The sequence below is a fragment of the Euleptes europaea genome, chromosome 6, assembly GCF_029931775.1.
Source record: "Euleptes europaea isolate rEulEur1 chromosome 6, rEulEur1.hap1, whole genome shotgun sequence".
NCBI lineage: Eukaryota > Metazoa > Chordata > Lepidosauria > Squamata > Sphaerodactylidae > Euleptes > Euleptes europaea.
Genome location: NC_079317.1, coordinates 89,131,451 through 89,150,516, shown reverse-complemented (window position 1 = coordinate 89,150,516; position 19,066 = coordinate 89,131,451). Strand labels below are relative to the sequence as shown.

Sequence of the window (19,066 nt, the reverse complement as noted above, 5' to 3'; positions counted from 1 at the left end):
CAAAATTAACAATATTTTCAAAAGCACTAAAAATTAGAAGATGTGTATTAAATTAGGACGTTTACAGGTACTAAACACTCTGATCTATTTCTAATGGTACAAGGGGTTTCATGAAGGAGACAATGGATTTTTTTCCTTAGTATCCACTACAAAGTAGTGGATGATACGAAGTACAAGTTAATACTCATTTGCTTTGCCTCTGTTTATTGTAGTGTCATGATAATGCATGCAAGATTCCCTGTAGTAACAATTTCACATACTGAATTACATGATTGATAACAGGCTTTGACAAATTTTCTTTGGCTTTAGAAGCTAGCCAAAAAGACTTTCCTGTTTTAATTATCATACTTGGTAATTGTTGCTATCTTACCCCTAACCTGTTCAGAGTTTCTTGTTTTATTATTTAAAGCTATGACAAAAGTGTCGTCATATATAAATATAGGGTTAACCCCTGGTTGTCATCACCACTACCAAAAGCTAACCCAGCTTCACAATTTCTTGTAATTCCATTATTGCCTTTGTTAGCTCCGTGTAAGTCTGAGGTTATCATTCCTAGCATCAGTGGTTTATAATCAGGAATTCTCTACGAATAAATTCTCTGGAGATATGGAATATTGGTCTAAATATGAATTAATGTGGGTGGGGGGTTGGTTGGAGGTAGGGATAAAGTTACCTTATAAAGAAGTATTAGGATACAGGGGTATTAGCCACTTTATTTCAATATTTTCAGTTAAAAAATATTGCGCAGATGAGAAATGAATAAAAATTAAGTTTGAATTATTCTTGGAAAACAGGGACTGCATTACCAATAATGGATTAGTATGAAAAGATCAGGACTGTGGCTTTTAAAACTGAAGTGACTTGCTGCAGGACTCAAAAATCCCAGGCAGTAGACTGTCATGTTGTCTAGAAATTTGATTGTGGTGCCTATAGCATTTTCAACAAAGGCAGTTTTCTTGGTAATTAGCAGCGTGATCCAGGCTGAAGTGTCCACATTTGGAGTTCTTTTCTATCTTTTAACTCCCTCAAAATTCAAACCTGCCAAAAAGATTCAGAGTTTCTAGCCAGAACCCAACGCCATCAGAGCAGACACACTGTCCCCTTCTCAATATAGCTCCGGTGTATTGAATGTCCCATTTTGTTGACTGTACTGACTCACTCTGTGTAACTCATCTTGAGTAGGGTTGCCAACTGCCAGGTAGTTACAAAGGAAATCACCAATACTGTAAAGTTGGTTGCAAAAATAAACAGTAAGGAGACTCAACGATTCCAATAATATATAAATGTATTAAATCACAAATTGCAAGCTATTACCAATGTGCAAAACAAAACACTATACCCCTACAATATACAAACTGAACATTGTTAAGGTCTGTGACCAAAACATTAATAAATTGGTATGGTACAAACTATATACAAAATCAAAAAACAATTCTCATAGTTCATAGGACTACAATAAAAGAATACAATAAAAGAACATCCAAAGTGGTGTTCATCAGTATCTTGCGGTAAGTCAATTTCATATATTGCCTAGCGAAAACACGCCAATTCGTCAACAATGCGTTTCCACTGATCTCTTTTTTGCCTGACATATCCTTCCCAGATGGTCTTCTGAATGGTGACCTTCCAAGCCTATAAGCTATGCAATATTGTAGTTCTATGAACTGTGATAATTGTTTTTTGATTTTGTATATAGTTTGTATATTGTAGGGGGTATAGTGTTTTGTTTTGCACATTGGTGACAGCTTGCAATTTGTGATTTAATACATTTATACATTATTGGAATTGTTGAGTCTCCTTACTGTTTATTATTGCAACTGCCAGGTAGTAGCAGGAGATCTCCTGCTAATTCAACTGATCTCCAGCCGATCTCCAGCCGATCACCTGGAGAAAAATGGCCACTTTGGCAATTGAACTCTATGGCATTGAAGTCCCTCCCCTCCCCAAACCCAGCCCTCCTCAGGCTCCGCCCCAAAAATCTCCCGCCGATGGCAAAGAGGGACCTGGCAACCCTACGTCTTGAGTCCCTGTGAGAAAGGCGGACAATAAATAAATGAGGGGAGATGCTCTTATGTCTTTGTTTGGAGAAGGCTTATTAAACCTGGCTAGCAGTATCAAACTATAAGATGTACATGTTTCTGTATAAAAGGGTTGTACATGTAAGCTTAAGTTGGAACTTGAAATAATGTCCTGATGAATACTTTCTTCCTTTTTGGCTCCTTTGCATAGGCTATGTAGTATGGAATATAATGAGTATTTTAAAAATCTGACTTCTGGTCTTGAGGCATGCAGAGTAGTCAGGCTTGTTTGAGAGAAGTCAGATTCTGTGAGTGTTTAAAAACCAAGAATGAACTTCCATATTCAGCAACTGATGTTTTGAAAAAAGGCAAATCTAAGTTTGTATGTGTACAGTGCCATCAAGTCTAGGGATGCCAACTGCCAGGTAGAAGCAGGAGATCTCCTGCTAATTCAACTGATCTCCAGCCGATAGAGATCAGATCACCTGAAGAAAAATGGCCGCTTTGGCAATTGGACTCTATGGCATTGAAGTCCCTCCCCAAACCTCGCCCTCCTTAGGCTCCGCCCCAAAAATCTTTCGCTGGTGGCAAAGAGGGACCTGGCAACCCTAGTCAAGTCGCAGCCGACTTCTGGCCACCCCAGCAAGGGACTTTCAAGGCAAATGAGAAGCAGCGGTGGTTTGCCATTTCCTTCCTCTGCAGAGTCTTCCTCGGAGGTCTCCCTTCCAAGTACTGAGCCTGCTTATCCTCTGAGATCTGAGGAGATTGGGCTATACCATGCTGCTTTCCCTCCCAAATCTAAGTCTAAAGTCTGCTTATTCTTACTACTTAGGCAATAGTGGCAAAAAGGCAAATGTTTTTCTGTTTGCTTTCTATTCTCCTTATTCTGCAGTAGTCCTTGGTATTTTGAGGAGTTGCTTGCACTGTGAAGGTTTCACTTCCTTCCTGTCATTTCATGTAATCAATAGCTGAAATGGGAGATAATTACTCTGAAAAAAATAATTAATATTGAGAATATCGGTAAAGACACCGGTATACATCCAGCTCACTGTGAACTTTGGAGAATGGGTCTGCCTGCTTTTTCCTGCTGCAGCCCACAGAGACTCCATGAAATTTTGTTCCTGGGGGTGGTCAGCAGACCATCTCGCACAGTATAAAGGTGAAGTAAGGGTATGAGTGGTGCAGAGTGGTAAGCTGCAGTCCTGCAGTCCAAGCTCTGCTCACGACCTGAGTTCGATCCCAACGGAAGTCGGTTTCAGGTAGCCAGCTCAAGGTTGAGTCAGCCTTCCATTCTTCCGAGGGGGGTAAAATGAGTACCTAGCTTGCTGGGGGTAAAGGGAAGATGGCTGGGGAAGGCACTGGCAAACCACCCCGTAAAACAAAGTCTGCCTAGTAAACGTCAGGATGTGACGTCACCCTATGGGTCCGGAATGACCCGGTGCTTGCACGGGACCTTTACCTTTTTAAGGGTATGCATTGGGAGGGGGGAATCAGTGAAAATTACTACCCCCTCTTCTGCAAATGAAAATGTCAGAGGAACTGGTGGTAGGATATGTGTCTGTGCCTTTAAATTACTTAGGTATTTCACAAGTATTCCAGTGGCACTGATTGGGTTTTTCCCCCCACTTTGTGCAACCTCTTATTCCTGCCCAAGCCACAATGTATGTGGGTATTCAGCCTGCAAGCTTTGTATTTCGGGCCCATTGTTAATAAGGTGCATTGTGCAAGAGGGTGGTTTAAAACTAGGCAAAACCTTTATCCCGGTAACGGGATACCTTGTTTTCTGTAAGAGCACTGCTTCCAAACTGCTAAGGCACCCAAACATAAGAAGAGCAGAAAGTATGACCACGTCCTTTGTGAGAAGGTCGCAATTAAGATTGAACCATCTTCAGTATTTCTGTCAGCCGTTCAGAGGCGAGGGGAAATAGTGGGGAATAGGGCATCTGATCATGCTTAAGCATGTCTTGTCATAAAACAGAATGAGCCAACATGTTCATATTTTAATTTTGTTTGTTAGACAGTGTATCTCATGCTTCTGTGGTGGTCGACACTGATCGGAATGAGACTTTTCTTCCATTCAGCATTCCATTGTCATTCCGTTCCCCATCTCCTCTCGTCTCTCTTCAAGCTGTTAAGGACAGGTAAAATCACGTGTAAATTCCTCACCCATTACAGCCTTTGTGTTTTGTCAAATCCATTATTCATAATTGGTTAATCCATAACTGGTTTTTATAAGCAAGATCGTGACAATTTGAAGCTGGTGTTATGGAAGCTGGCTGGGGCTAAAGATTTCCTTTTAGCCGTTAGAAGGGCGCAGGTAGACAAGGATGCTAATCTCCAGGACAGATAAGGTCTGAAGAGAATGAGGAGGAGAGTGAGAAATAACAGTCCATACCAACTGTGTGTATCCTCTTGGAAGAAAAAATGGATTTCTGTATCTCAGTCTCCTTAGGACACAAAGCAGCTAATTTTGTAACACCTTGGCCACTGTTGGATATGAAGAGTTAGTGCTCTGTAGGAAAGGTGGCAGTAGTAATTCCTAGAGTACTCAGAGATTGTTCTGCTTTTCATTTTATTTCTTTTAATACCTGAATAAACATGACTTTCATGAAATTCAGTGGGATCCTTTATACCGGGCAAGACAGCCTCATAGAGAAGCAAACGACTGCTAGTTGTGAAATTTTATGGAAAGAATTATCTAAACTTACTGCCTATTGTATGTTGCTCAAATATTTTCTTAGTGTTATACTGATTTTTGCTCTTTTCCTGTATTTCTTCTTCTTATATTTAATGGGAGGGAACCAAGGAACTATGTACAATTTTCTGTACATACATCAGCCCCCCCCTCCCCCTCACACCGTAGCCTCTTAAAGTCCCCGGAAAGCTGCTTCTGAAGGTTGGGTGATGGGAATCCTTTGGAATGAGAGTCCGCCAATATGAAGGGTTGCAGATGGAAAAGCGCAGTCGGTAACTGCTCCATCTGTGAGCAGAAACACTTGGATTGCTTACGGAGCTATTTGGGGGGGGCGATGTTTTCATGGTGGATGTCTTCAAATAACACTTGAGATAACTGCCTGTTCTTGAACAGGAAAAAATGGATAGTGAGTTGCCAAATACAGCTGCTAAGTTACATTATGTTAAAAATTTTCTTTTAAGTTGGGAGGGGAGAAGCATCCAAAATGCACAGGAGAATGTGTGAAATTTTGCTTTCAAAATGTCCTTGCTTTTCGGGGTAAATGGAAATGCTGAATTTAAAAAGCTTTAAAAAAGAATGAGGACCTTTGCTGTGGATTTTGGTAATTTTTGTGTTTTCAGAGCAAACAAGATGGAGCACTTTGTATTATATATGAACAGATATAAAGAAATTGCCTTCCTCTGTGAAAAAAGTGGCTTCGTATAGTCTGAGGACTGAATTGTAGGGGTGGATCCTACCTATATCCCCCCCTTCCCACTTTGTGATTTGAAGTCTGTTTCCAGCCTAAGGAGCCTTCATCCAAACTGAATGGCTCTTCAGGTGGAGGAAAAACCACTTGCTTGGGGAAGGATGCTTGGAAGATGGGTGGATCCACCTCACAACCTTTGGTGTTGTGATGGGATTTGCTGTCTGTTACGTAAAGGTAAAGGTTCCCTGTTCAAGCACCGGGTCATTCCTGACCCATGGGGTGACGTCACATCCCGACGTTTCCAAGGCAGACTTTGTTTGCGGGGTGGTTTGCCAGTGCCTTCCCCAGTCATCTTCCCTTTACCCCCAGCAAGCTGGGTACTCATTTCATCAATTGGTTAATTCTAGGTGCATATATGCAGTCTATAGCTTTGTCCTCAAGCAGTTCAATTAACACATCTACAGTTTACTCACTGTTAATACAGTGAGTAGCAACGTTAAAATCAGCCGACAACAATAAATATTCATGAAAACTCCAGTAACATTAAACAGTCTTCGGTAGATATTTTAAAACTACAGACATTTCAAAACAACAGATGGCACAAAAAATGGTAGTCACTTAACTATAGCAGCCAGACAACCCCTTAGGTCATACACTAACCAAGTTCATATGGGGGGAAGGTAGTTAAAAGGATCAGATAGTAGAGGATGTGTAAGATCTCTATCTGGGACCCTGGAGAGCTGCTGCCAGTCAGAGTGGACACTACTGACCTTGACAGACCAATGGTCTGACTCAGTATCGGGCAGCTTCGTGTGTATGTGTATATCCCTGTTCTTGTCAAAATGGGGCCAAGTAAGTAGGAATACTTACTGTCTTTTAAGAGAGGAATAAGCAATTGGGGTGAGGTAGGGGAGGACTGCCAGCTTCTTTCTACAGTACCTTCTGACCTCCAGAGAGGGAATGACTAAGTTCTCTCGAGGAAGCAAAGCTGAAGAGAATGTTAATACTTGAACAAACATGATCCTCATTGGGGGCAATGTGTTCCTTGATGAGCTTTGCAAGTCCACAGATTACTAGCCCACTGGTTCACACATACCATGTAAGTCAGGGGTGTCGAACTCAATTGTTACAAGGGCTGGATATGACATAAATATCACTTGGCCGGGCTATGCCTCACCAGCCCAGATTGAGAGTGGGGTGGGCAGCTGCCTCGGCTGGCTTGCTGGCCGGATAAGAGCTGTCAAGGGGCCAGATCCGACCCTCGGGCCTTATGTTTGACACCCCTGATGTAAGTGATTTGTAGCCTGTCCTCAGGTTGAAAAAGTGAACCCACTCTTAGGTACTTCATGAGGAACGTTTCTTCCTGCCTGCTGCATTTTTTTACTTGTCTCAGGCAAGTGATTATTTAAAAAAAAAATGTCCTATATTGAAACACCAGAGATGGAAGGAATCGACAAGGAAGGGTGAGAACTAACACACACATTGGTAATGGTTTCATTTAAAAAAAACCTCTCTCATAATAGTAATACATTGTGTGAACTGTATAGAAGCAGTTCACCAAAGCCTGAATGACGAGTAGGTGCCTGAAACATAGCATGAAGCTTTAAAAATGTGAGAGTACCAACTAGAATTAAAAGGATGTACTTTCTAGCAAAAGTTTCATGAATTAGTTGTCTCATCAGTAAGCAAGTATTTGCATTTTCCACTTTATGCTTGACTGTTTCCCTTCTGATCACTGATTTTTGGGGTTCAAAATGTTTAATCCTAGTTCCTCACTAATCAGATAATGCATGTACTATTCAGAGGACTTATGTTATTTCCAGCCTTACTCTGATTTTGCTTTACAAATTTGAGAATACTTTCAGTATTTTAAAATTCTTGTGTATGCTGACAAAAGTGATTATAGTTTCTGATTATTTCAGTGAAAGTGATTATTTGTGTTGATCCATCACCTTCCATTCTGATCTAGGTTTCTGAAGAAGGCCTGTGAAACGTCATGCTATAATAAATTAGTTAAACTATGAGATGCTATACAGCACCTTTTTGTCTGCTTTTATTTACTATTCTGTCCTTGGTAATGTTTGTATTATTTCAAAAATTCAATTCCTAGTGTTTCTAGTTTTGTACGTAAGACCACAGAGAAGATAGAAAAGATGGGTACCCTTCATGTGAATCCAGAGAGAGCCAGACTGGATAATAATGATGAAGAGCAACTGCAGCTGTCAGAGGTGACTGCTAATGTAATAACACACCCTCAAGAGGAAGAGTGAGTAGAAGCTTGTTTACCCTGCTGTAAAATTATTTGCTCTTAGGAGAATGGAACAGGAAATCTGCCACATCACTAGGTGATAATGAAGGCCTTATTGCAGATTATTTCCATTATAAGGCCATGATGGATCAGACCAAAGTCCACCAAATCCAGCAGTCTGTTCACACAGTGGCCAACCAGGTGCCTCTAGGAAGCCAACAGACAAGACAACTGCAGCAGCATTGTCCTGCCTGTGTTCCAAAGCACCTAATATAATAGGGGTGCTCCTCTGATCCTGGAGAGAATAGGTATGCATCATGACTAGTATCCATTTTTACTAGTAGCCATGAATAGCCCTCTCCTCCATGAATATGTCCACTCCTCTCTTAAAGCCTTCCAAGTTGGCAGCCATCACCACAACCTGGGATTTACCATTATGTAAATTTAAGTCTGAAGTCCCCATTTTCAGTAACACTAAAATGCCACCAAAAAGCAGTCTTTGACTACTGGAAATCGCATTCCAAGTAGGAATGGAAATATTTGATAAATGTATCACGCCTAGGAAAACAAAAAGATGGTGCCAGAAATATAGCAAACCCATGACTCGAGGAGTTCTCTGAATGCATGGGGTTCTTGTTTTTGGATGAAAAGATACTACACAGTGGTGTATCTGTTATCTGAAAAGTTAGTGTGAAAAATCAAGGAAACTTGAAGGAAAAGATGAAAGGGTTCAATGCTTGCAATGTTTGCTCTTTCAGTTGCTACAGAACTTCAGTTAACAAAGCATGGGGGGGAAGTAGAGAGAATTTTACATTCTTCAGCTTATTGATTTAAAATGTGGTTCTTTGTCTCAAGGATGGCGCTGCAGAGCCAGTCTCAAGAAGAGAATTATCTTAAAGACCTCCAGGTAGCAACTAAAGAGGCTCTGTAAGTGACACTTCGTTTGTAGAGTATATTATATACAGATGAAAGAGGCTTATTCTTTAAAATGTGCACTAGGTAATGCTGAACAAATATTTTCACAGAATACTATTGTTCAGTACAGTGATTTAACATTTACCTGGAAGTTACGAGGAACGTAGCTCTTAACTATGTGGAATTATCACAACTGGATGGGAATATAGAAGGGGTATGTCTACCCTGTGCTGCCTGCATAGGCTTTGTGGGTGGGGAGATAAAGTAGGATGCTGTTGAGCCTGCAGGAATCTGCCACACAGGTATTGCATCTATGGTAGACTGGAGCATATTTAAATCAAAAATAAGAGGGGAAAGAGGGTAACCATTTATAGTACCGCTCTCAGGTGGGAATGGCGCAAAAAATATACTGAGTGACCGCTGTCTTAATTAGTAGGGATGAATGGCCTATGTAAAAATATAGCATTTGCTCAGCATTATGGCTTAAATCCTGCAATTAGTCTTTGCTAATTGAAGGCATTTACATCATTGGGTCAGGATTTTGTTGACTCCTACTACAGCCTGAAGTAACTCTCCAAACTCCAGCTCATGGGGGCCAAAGGAACCTGCAGGAACAGCATGAGGGATGAATTGGAGGTCTGCAGTGGTGGTGGGAAATTGGTGAAAATTGCTCCCATATTCTGTTAACAGAATTTTAGTGCAGGATCCAGGCCAGTAACTCCATTCTGATTTCAAATAATTGAATATCTGTTCATTTTACAGAACCAGACTCCAGGATCCACTAATTTTATTGGAACCACAGTGTTTGATGGAGGTTTTGCTTAACTGGATTCCATTTCTGGAAGATGCATTTGGAATCAAGGTGCCTTCCATTTCAGAAGATAGCTCATGCAAGACAGATGAAGAGTCACCCTTGCACCCCGAAGTACAGCAAGTTTTTGAAGACAGTATGGGAACAGATAGTGATCTCACAGAGGATGATCAGAGACCTGTCTCGAGAACAAACAATGAAAATGATGCTGTAAATAACAAACAGGGAGGCACTTCAGATGGAAATACTAGGGAAGGGTCAAGTAGAAACAATCAGATTGATAAGATGCTTTACCAAAAAGAAGATAGACGAGAGACGGCCTTCAGCCAGTCCTTCCAGAGTTATTCTCCCTGTTTCATAGCACAAAATATGAAAAAGGATCTGGTGGAGCTGACAACTTTATGTTTTGAATTAAAGGTATATGAGCGTATACAAGTAAATAATGAACAGCATGTACAGCCAGACACTTCCTGTGCTTTGACTTGTCAATTCATAAAGGACTACTTTTTCCTCTTGGATTTGGAAAGGCTGAAGCAGTGTATTATCATCTCACACAGCAATCATCCCCAAATCTGGGAAACCTACGTAGAAGGACTGAAAGGTAACCAATGCGGTGAATTTTGTGTCTTTAAATATACTGAACCATTTAATTATTCATTTATAGCCCCCCTCTCTAGCTGAGACTCAAGATAGATTCCAAAATATAGAAGACAATTCAGTCAGACGCACAGGATGTCCAATGAACAATGCAATAGGATTAGGAATACAGAATTGGGGGAAATGCAAACGAACTGTCATAGCACAACATACCCTAATGCAGAAAAACAATTACAAAGGTAAAAGACCATGCAGGAGAAGCAAAGTGATACATACAATAAACATTGTAATAGACTACAGTCCTCTTCCCTTACAAAAGTGACCTCCTTGATCTATTCTATTTATTGGAAGGTTTTCCTTCAAAGAAAATGTATTTAAACTATTTAACATCTTCCATGAAGATCTCAGAAATGTGGAGCGTGTTTAATAATTTTTTAAAAAGATTAATCACATCAAAAGTGGCACAGGTCCTCTTAGCGGCCATTATAAATGTTGATTGTTTGATCTGCCCTTTCTGGGCAAGGTGATTGAGAAACAGGTGGCTCCAAGTGGTCTTGGATAACTGGATTGTCCAGCCCCTTTTGAGTCTGGCTTCAGGCTAGCTATGGGACAGAAATGATTCCGTTGGCTTTAGTTGATGATTTTTGTGTGAATGGCAGGGGTCATGCCTCTTTCTTTGCTCATGTTGGATTTATGAGCAGCCTTTCGCGCTGGACCGTGCCTTTTTGTGAAATATTTAGAGGGAGAAATAAAGACACCAGAGGACTGGTTTATATCGTTCCTTACAGACCAGAGTCAAATGTTTGCCGTCAGAGACCAGTTGCTCCACTGTGAGATTTCCCTTTGGGTTCCCTTTGGATGCAGTTCTTTTCCCTATACTATTCAAGCTCTATGTAAAACCCTTAGGAGGAATCCTTCGTAGTTTGGGAATTGAGTGTCACCTCCTAGTGATGCAGTGAGCCACTGCCTGACTGCTGTGGTTAAATGGCTGAGTGAATAAACTGAATCCCAGCAAGGTGGAGGGTAATGCTGGTTGTGAAGGCTGAGGTCTTGCTACTTTTGGTGGGGTCCAGCTGACCATTCCTGGCTCAGTTAAGATCCTATGACTTATAGTGGATCCCGCGTTGCTGCTGGAGAAGCACGTTAAAGCAGGTGAAAAAATTATTTCTTCCATCTTAGTTGAGCCCAGAAGATGGCTCCCTATCTTGACTTGATAGAGCTGACCACCCGGATCCATGCCATGATAGCATCGAGACTAGACTAGTATAATGCACTCTACATGGGTCTGCCCTTGAAGTCAACTTGTAGACTCCAGTTGGGATGGGGTGCTGCAGCTCAGTTATCTGTAGCTAGCTGGAACATACATATTACACCCAGTGTGCAGTCGCTTCACTGACTGCCCATTAGTTACCATGTTCAGTTCAAGGTACTGGCTATCACATACAAAGGCCTTCGTGGCCTTTGATCCTAATATCTATAGGACTGCCTCTTCTGCTATGCCACATCACATTTGCTGATCTGTGCAACAACTGCCTGTATATGTGCATTCACTGTTACAGGTTTCACCTTGTAGAATGGCTTACTTAAGGAGGTCAAAGTCTCCCACACTTATAAAGGAAACAGGGCTATATTATAGTACAATCGCCCAGAAAGATACTTTTATAAAGAGAATGGGGTGTCTTAATACTCTATGCTTTGCTTCAGATTGCTGTAATCCTAGTCCTACTATATTGTTTAGCAGATGTCTCATCCTATTGATTGCATTCATTGTACTATGCAATCCAGCTGAGTCTCAGTGAGAAAGGTGGCCAATACATAATTAAATGCAAGTCAAGTGAATGTGTTAAACTGATTTATTTCTAAATTCATGGGGCATATCCAGACTTAAACTCTTCCTTCCCTAGGTACTCTGGGAAAAGGGAGGGAGTAGGAATCTCAGCGCCTTACTAAACTAAAACCCCCAGAATTCTTTAGGGGAATCCTATGGCTGTTGATAAACCTCCTTTGCTTACGAAATTTGGTGCTTGACCTATAATACAGAGCACATTATAGGCTAGTGTAGATGAATAGGTACATCTAAAAACCAATTCTGCATCCTCAGTCTGAAAAATACATCTTCGTATTCTTTTAAAAATAAATTGGACAATAACTAAACAGGTAAAGGGACTAGGCAAGTAGGTGGTGTGAAAGACCTCTACCTGAGACCCTGGAGAGCTGCTGCCGGTCTGAGTAGACAATACTGACTTTGATGGACCAAGAGTCTGATTCAGTATAAGGCAGCTTCATGTGTTCAGATCCAGCCGTGGCTGCAGATTATGGTTCTGCAAATGCAGTGGAAATAGCCAAGCATGGAGGTTGGCTAGTGTATTAGATTCCTATAGAAATGATGAAATGCCACAGCCAACACAAGCAGGCAAGACTAGTGTTGGCTACAATTTATGTCACCTGTCTGCTTTCCCTTCTCTCCCCCACCCCCACCCCCCCGCCTCTGCCCCAGGAGATGAACGGGTAGGGAGGCAAAGGAAGACCTGGAAGGCTGAGGGGAAGCAGAGGTGTGGGGGAGCTGGGGGAAGGGAAGGAAATATCAAGCAGGTGGGTAAGGAACAGAGCAAGAGGATGGAAAAGTAGGGCCAGTTTGAGGCGGGGGTGAGATTTACCTTTCCCTGTGAGTCCTCACAGGTCCCCCTCTCCCACTGAGTCTAATTTTATTATGATTGGATAGGTAAAAATGAAGCAACAGTTATTAAAATACTAATTCAATTTTACTTGTTGAACATTTATTACAGGTTACTCTGATGTAAGTAAATGCACTTTAATTTATTATGCGATAAGCACCAGTAAACATCAGTGAATGCTTTATCTTTCCTTTTTACCTTTCCTTTTATCCCTTAGAAGCTCCTTGATCAATTGATCTTGAGCAGCATATATCTAGTGTTGGAGGGATATAAGGACTGAAACAAATCTTGCCACTGACAATGTAGCCTTGAGGTCCCTATCACTTAGTAAAAAAGGCATTATGTCAGTCACAGAGGCATTGGATTTGTATATTAAAAGGGGGGAAATATAGTGCGATCGAAGTTCCTTGTAAAAGCGGCATTCCAAAAGGGCATGAGCTAGTGAGTCAATAGAGCCAGAAGAGCAAGGGCAGATCCTGTCTGAGTATGGTATATTCAGAATTCTTCCCTGCATTACCATAGAAGGGTTAGCATTCAATCTAGCCAAGCAAAAAGCTCTACAGAGACGAGGAGTTGTTAGATAATATGTATAGGCAGGCAGACCACGTGGAGGGGGTATTCCGAAGAACTGGGATGAACAGACACGACGAGAATGCTTTATCTAGATTAATGCAACTCTTAAATAAAGTGATTTATAATTTGTTTAATTCTTTGTTTCAGAATTGACTCTGAAGAGCCCAGTCACTATGGCCCTAGAAAATGGAGATATGTTTAAAACTCTGAAATTGCTAGTAGATCTGGGCCCTTGGGATGCTCCTGTATTATTGGCACACGCCCAAAGGTATATATTTGTGTCTTGTTTGAAAGCATCATGCTTCCTTCTTGATCCCTAGTGTAAGAACAATTCACTGCATTCCTATATGCACAGAACTGCACAGGTGAGTTGGCATAGGAAAGGTCTCAGACCCATTTTAAAAGTACTTTGGTGTGATAATCTTTATGATCATACATTTACCCATTGCAGCACTAGCATACTAGTGAATATAGTTCTGTGGAAAAAACTAATAAAAGCTTTGTTTAAATACGTTTTTTGTCATTTCTTGTTCTATATAGGCTTTATGAAAAGTTTGGAGAAACTTCTCTAAGGCCCCTGATCAAGTTTTATCCATCCATTTTGCCTTCAGACATCAAGCAAATTTGTAAAAGCAATCCTGAGCATTTTCTCGCATTTTTAGACAGTTTAATCAAATCAAAGGCTGAAGACGAACGGTACATAATGTTCTTTCTTACTCTGGGGGAAGAGAAGTAAAGGGTGGGATGCAGAGAAATAATTTAAAGGGGTTGGGTGTTGCACATTTGGCTTTTCTTGTCTTCTAATGACTTGAGTGAAATTTCTAAAAAGGAAACACTACTTAAATAAGGGGTATTTGAGTGTGCTCTTTTGCTTTAAGAGACAAAAGTAAAAGTTCACGGGATACTGAAATCCCTTCTTCCTAATGTTTGCACAACTAAAATGTTCCCGATTTAATTGGTAAAAATAACGTCTTCCTAGGTTGTCTTTCCTGAGATCTCTTCTCCATCCTGAATCGTTACGATTGGATTGGTTATGTTTGGCAGTTTCTCATGATGCGCCAAATGCAGCAAGTACCAGGGATGCCCAAGGAAATCCAAGGTATGGGTTATAGTTATGCAAGTTTGCCATGTGCCAGCACCTGTGTAATAGAATCCCGATTTATTGTAGGGCGTATTTAAATGTTCAGTCACCTTTGGTAACGGAGCTTTGGAGGATAATCCCGATAGGGTGAAGGGCCAATTTATAGTACAAGTTATCTAGTCCACATGTATATTATTTATTACAGTTATTTAGTAAGTGTGTGTGTGTATCCCCTTCTAAAATTGGGCCCAAAGTAGCTATTGATTGTGTGTGTGTACAGTTGTAGGTTTTATTTATATTATTTATTTTAAACAAAAAATGGAGAGTATATATGCAACAGTGAAGGGAGAGGGAAAAGGTGCCCAGGCTGGAAAAAGCTAAGGAACTTGAAATGATAAGACAATATTGCAAGGAAAAATAAGCTTTCTCTGGGGCTTATTGCTTATTGTGTTTTACATGAGAGCTCCTGTCTTGGGTGATGCATGTGAGAAACCTTTACACTCAAATGGTGTGTATCCAACCATCCATGCATACAAGGCACATGGCGCTTTCCTGCATTCCTCTCCATTCCTGCAGTCCCTTTCCAGACCCTTTGTGGAGGAACAGCCTTGGGGTTTAGAGGGCTTCAGTGATGAGGGATGAAATTGACCTTTTTTCTCAGTAGAGCTGTGCTCATGGAAGAGGACAGGGAAACAATTTCACCCTTCCTCACTTAGCCCCCCCCCTCCATACATAGCTATTCCTCTGCACTGGTCCAACACCCGAAGAATGACTTTTGGGGCGGGGGTCTGAAGGGGCTGCATGAACAGAGAGGAATGCAGGAAAACTCTGTGTTCTGTGCCCAGACTAGCAGGAATCAGGACACATGCCATGGGTCTGTGAGTCCAAGATGGGAAAAGTTGAACAGCTACAGTTTTATATTTCCACTATAGCTGTTTTCATTGCTGAAGAGGCAACTTTAGTTTTAGAGAGTTTTTCCCAGCTGAAGAGCAGCTGACCTCTATAGCATTAGTGATCATAATCCACTCTGCAATAGATGATTGTGGCTCATGCAACCACATTATGCATATCTTTTACTCTATTTATTCATTTGCAGGAAAAACTGTTGTTGTCTTAAGATCCTGTGGCTTGAGTGAGAAAATATTATTTCCTTGCAACAAATTAATGTTTGTTTATTTAGAAAAATTGTACTGCCTTTCCAGGAATCTGCCTGAAGCAATTTACAAAATAAAAGTAATAAAACATTAAAAGATATCAAACCCAAAACATGTATATTTGCTTATAGTAAGCTATTTGGAAAGGCTATTAATTTCAGGCTCGTGTGGACAGCCCTAGTGTTCATTCACAAAGTGTTGGTCTGTCTGTATTTATAGTTGGAGCTTTTTTCACCTTGAGATCCTCTGTACTGTGATATGAGACAGAAATTGTACTTCTTTGTAATAAAAACATCTTTCAGAATTATTGCAAATGCCCTGTTTAACATGGATAATTTTGACTTTTCTTAAAGCAGCCAACAGGGTTACAATATTATGTTTGCCATTTAAACAAAGAATATAGTGCTGTGAAATTTTGTTACCATTTTAGACTTGGTTCTGGTCAAATCACTGGGGAAAAAATAGAGGCAAATCTTTGGCAAGGAACATTTTAGTAGCAAATATTTTGTGGCTTAAAAAAAATGGCCGTGTGAAGAATGGTTTCATTGGAGGTTCCTTTAAGAAAATATCTTTCATATTATCACTGAACATCTACCAAGCCACACGTAACACAAAATTTCCAAAGAAATTTATCATCCTTTGCTTTGTGCTTTAATATTTTCAGGCCACGGTCACATTTATTTACTTGGGGATATAACCAACTGATTTTACTATTGCTTAAACTCCCGGCTGACACTATAACAAAAGAGAAGATGGCTGAAATCTGCAAAAATTATGGGTAAAGTAAATGTTTATGTAGAGGTCAAGATTATTCTTGAGAGTGCACGTTGCTTGTCCTTTTGGTTTGTTCAGCTTCGGCATCCAGGATACATATTGTGCACACTCTGAGCCATGTGTCCCTATGTGCATTCTAGCAGCCAGTGCTACGCCTGTTTTGTGGTCGCCTCTGTCCACCACCCTGTGTTAGGATTCCAAAGCGCCTGCAGACTCAAAAAGATTTGGGGACCCCTGCTTTAAACACTGTGTGGGGGGCAGGAACATTGAGTGTTCTGCTTTCTTAGGGGGCAGGGTGGCAACCACTCTGTTACCTCACTCTAGAGCTGGCCATGTTTTATCTATTCAGTGTTAGTACCTGTGCGCTTGATAATGCATAATGCTTTGTGACCTGAGTTAATCTCATCTGGTGTGGGTGGGTGTGTATGCATAAAGCCACTCGTGCACATGGCTCTTTGTCTTCTCACTGACGCCTGTGGTAAACTATAATGTTAATTAAGTTATAGTTACTTTGACATGTAGAACACTTACGTTTTCACAGCTTCTGGCCTGGATATCTTTCTCTGTGTTTGGAGCTGGATAGAAGAGCTGAAACCCTTACTAATGTTGTCTATTTAGATGACATGAACTTGTTGGATGGAGAACGTGGTTAGTGAAACTTAATTTGATTAAAGACTCAGTTTTTGTCTGCTTGTATTGATTAGACTTTATACATATGAGAAACATAGAAAGAAATTATGGGGATCTAAATATATGTTGTGAAAATTCCTGTTGTCCTGGTTATTGTGAGAATATTGACTTTTGTTAATTAGCAATTTTGTTAATTAGTTATTTCTTACTAGTCACTTTGACTTGGATCCTGTGGAGCACATGCATACATGTGCTCATGATGCAGTCTTCTGAGACCTCCAAAAAGCTAATTCTGGTGGGATGCAAATATTGTATTGGGGGGGGGGGCGACAAAGCCTGGTTCCCCTTCCTCACTGCAGCCCGTCCCAAGCCATATGTATGTGTGTTTGTTTTCCCCCACATGATTCCTGTAATCTTCAATGCCAGTGTTCTCGAGGTCTTAGGCAGCAAAGTGACCTGATATATATATATATATATTTTAACCATAAGCATCCTTTCACATTCAGGGGCAGTGCCAGAGACCGTGGAAGAATGGAAGTTTCTTCTTGGTCTTGTAAAGAGTCACCACAGCAGTGTCCTTCATCCGGCCATGCAGAATGGCGATGCTGTTAGTAACGGTGCTCCAAATTGGTCAAATTGTGTTACTGTTGAGAACGTGGCTCTTGTGTTGGCCAAAATAGTCGGCCCAGATCGTGCTGCGCTCCTGTTGCAGGAATGTGGCCTGATGACTGAGTTATCTGGAAAATTTGCAAAAGTCTGTGAGATACTCAGAATTGCTGAAAAAAGGCAAAGGTAAGTTTTGAGAGAATGGTATCCCTCTGTCACTGTAGAATGTAGTTAAATATACTTGAAGTTAAAATGGACAACTTCAGATTTCTGTCCAGGTACTTATACAGACAAAATAAAAGCATTGAAAGGCAAAATAAAACTCACTGTGGAAAAACATTGAAATCATCTTAAATTAGCTTAATGTTAATCTCAAATTGTACTTATTTGAATAGGGACAATCTTTCTGCATAAAATGTAGCACAGCCCACGTATAGGAAAAACATTAGGTTAACTTGGTATCTGGTCAAGCCAGTTATTCCTGTGCTGCTGCTTGCCTAACTTTTGTATCGATTTTTTAAACACAAAAGTTATGCACCTTTGGTAGCACATATGATTCTGTTGGCTTCCATATGATGAAAATTCATATGCACATTTGCAGTGAAGAACTTAAAATGGATTTTAGAAGGACTAAGAAGCATGACTGAATAACAAACTGTGTCTGCATATCTTTGGAAAGCAGTCCAGGAAGATAATATAAAATGTTCAAAGCTTTTGGAACTGATCTTATTGGGTTGATAACCCTCTGCTGTGTAAGTGTAGGCTTTAGGAGCACTCCTAAGCATATCTACTTGGAAGTGAAACCCATGTTACTCAATGGGGTTTACTCCAAGGAAAATATCCTTAGGATTGCAGCCTTTTGAAGTCAGCAGCGTTATAGGAGTAGACATGAGTCACAAATTCTACGTACCAAAACTGTTGAACTGTAATCTGTGCATAAACAACTGTAAATCCAATTTGAGGTTCAGTCCTTTTGATTAAAGAAGTTGGGAATAAAAATGAGATTTTAATCATCTCTTTACAATATTTTAATTTCTCCTTTTCCCTTCATTTTTGTTGCAGAGCTCTGATTCAGTCCATGCTGGAAAGATGTGATCGATTTTTGTGGTCTCAACAAGCGTAACAAAAAGTTATGAAAGATAATGATGGTTATAAGACACACATATGGCCAGACCTATATCAGTTTCCAGAAGAGTCTTCCGCTCTGCAAAATGGTGCAATTAATCAGTTTTTACAAAAATTGGTGGTAATGAAGCTTCTTTTTCATATTAATTTTCAAGTCTTGGTATATTGGATTTCTGTAATTCAGTATGAATTTGAGAGTATGTTTTGCCAATTGCTTATTAAAAGTGCCGAATTATATTGCTATGAGCTTCTTAGAAGTATTTGTATATGGTAAAAGGGTTGCATTATCAGTGTTATCTTTAGATATGGAAATGGGATTCTTTATGAACAATCTCTACCCATATAATCAATGTAACTTTATTCTGGTGATATCAAAAGCATGGCAGATTCTGTACAGTTACTAGCAGATAGCCATACAGTTTCCATATAAATAAATTTATGTAAAAGTATAAATTATACCTGTATAATTTAAAAGT

At 40.3% G+C, this 19,066-nt stretch overlaps 1 protein-coding gene across 1 annotated transcript in view; it reads left to right on the top strand.

The window, feature by feature from the left end:
- HPS5 (HPS5 biogenesis of lysosomal organelles complex 2 subunit 2) overlaps window positions 1–18,629 on the top strand; it is a 34,481-nt gene extending 15,852 nt beyond the window's left edge. Inside the window, exons 12-22 of the mRNA XM_056851625.1 lie at window positions 4,036–4,159; window positions 7,512–7,667; window positions 8,505–8,576; window positions 9,327–9,976; window positions 13,368–13,488; window positions 13,761–13,916; window positions 14,200–14,319; window positions 16,120–16,233; window positions 16,771–16,877; window positions 17,366–17,651; window positions 18,528–18,629. Coding sequence (XP_056707603.1) covers window positions 4,036–4,159; window positions 7,512–7,667; window positions 8,505–8,576; window positions 9,327–9,976; window positions 13,368–13,488; window positions 13,761–13,916; window positions 14,200–14,319; window positions 16,120–16,233; window positions 16,771–16,877; window positions 17,366–17,651; window positions 18,528–18,588 — 1,967 coding nt within the window. The 3' untranslated portion in view covers window positions 18,589–18,629. The remainder of the gene's footprint in view (window positions 1–4,035; window positions 4,160–7,511; window positions 7,668–8,504; window positions 8,577–9,326; window positions 9,977–13,367; window positions 13,489–13,760; window positions 13,917–14,199; window positions 14,320–16,119; window positions 16,234–16,770; window positions 16,878–17,365; window positions 17,652–18,527) is intronic.
- The last annotated feature ends 437 nt before the right edge of the window (window positions 18,630–19,066 follow it).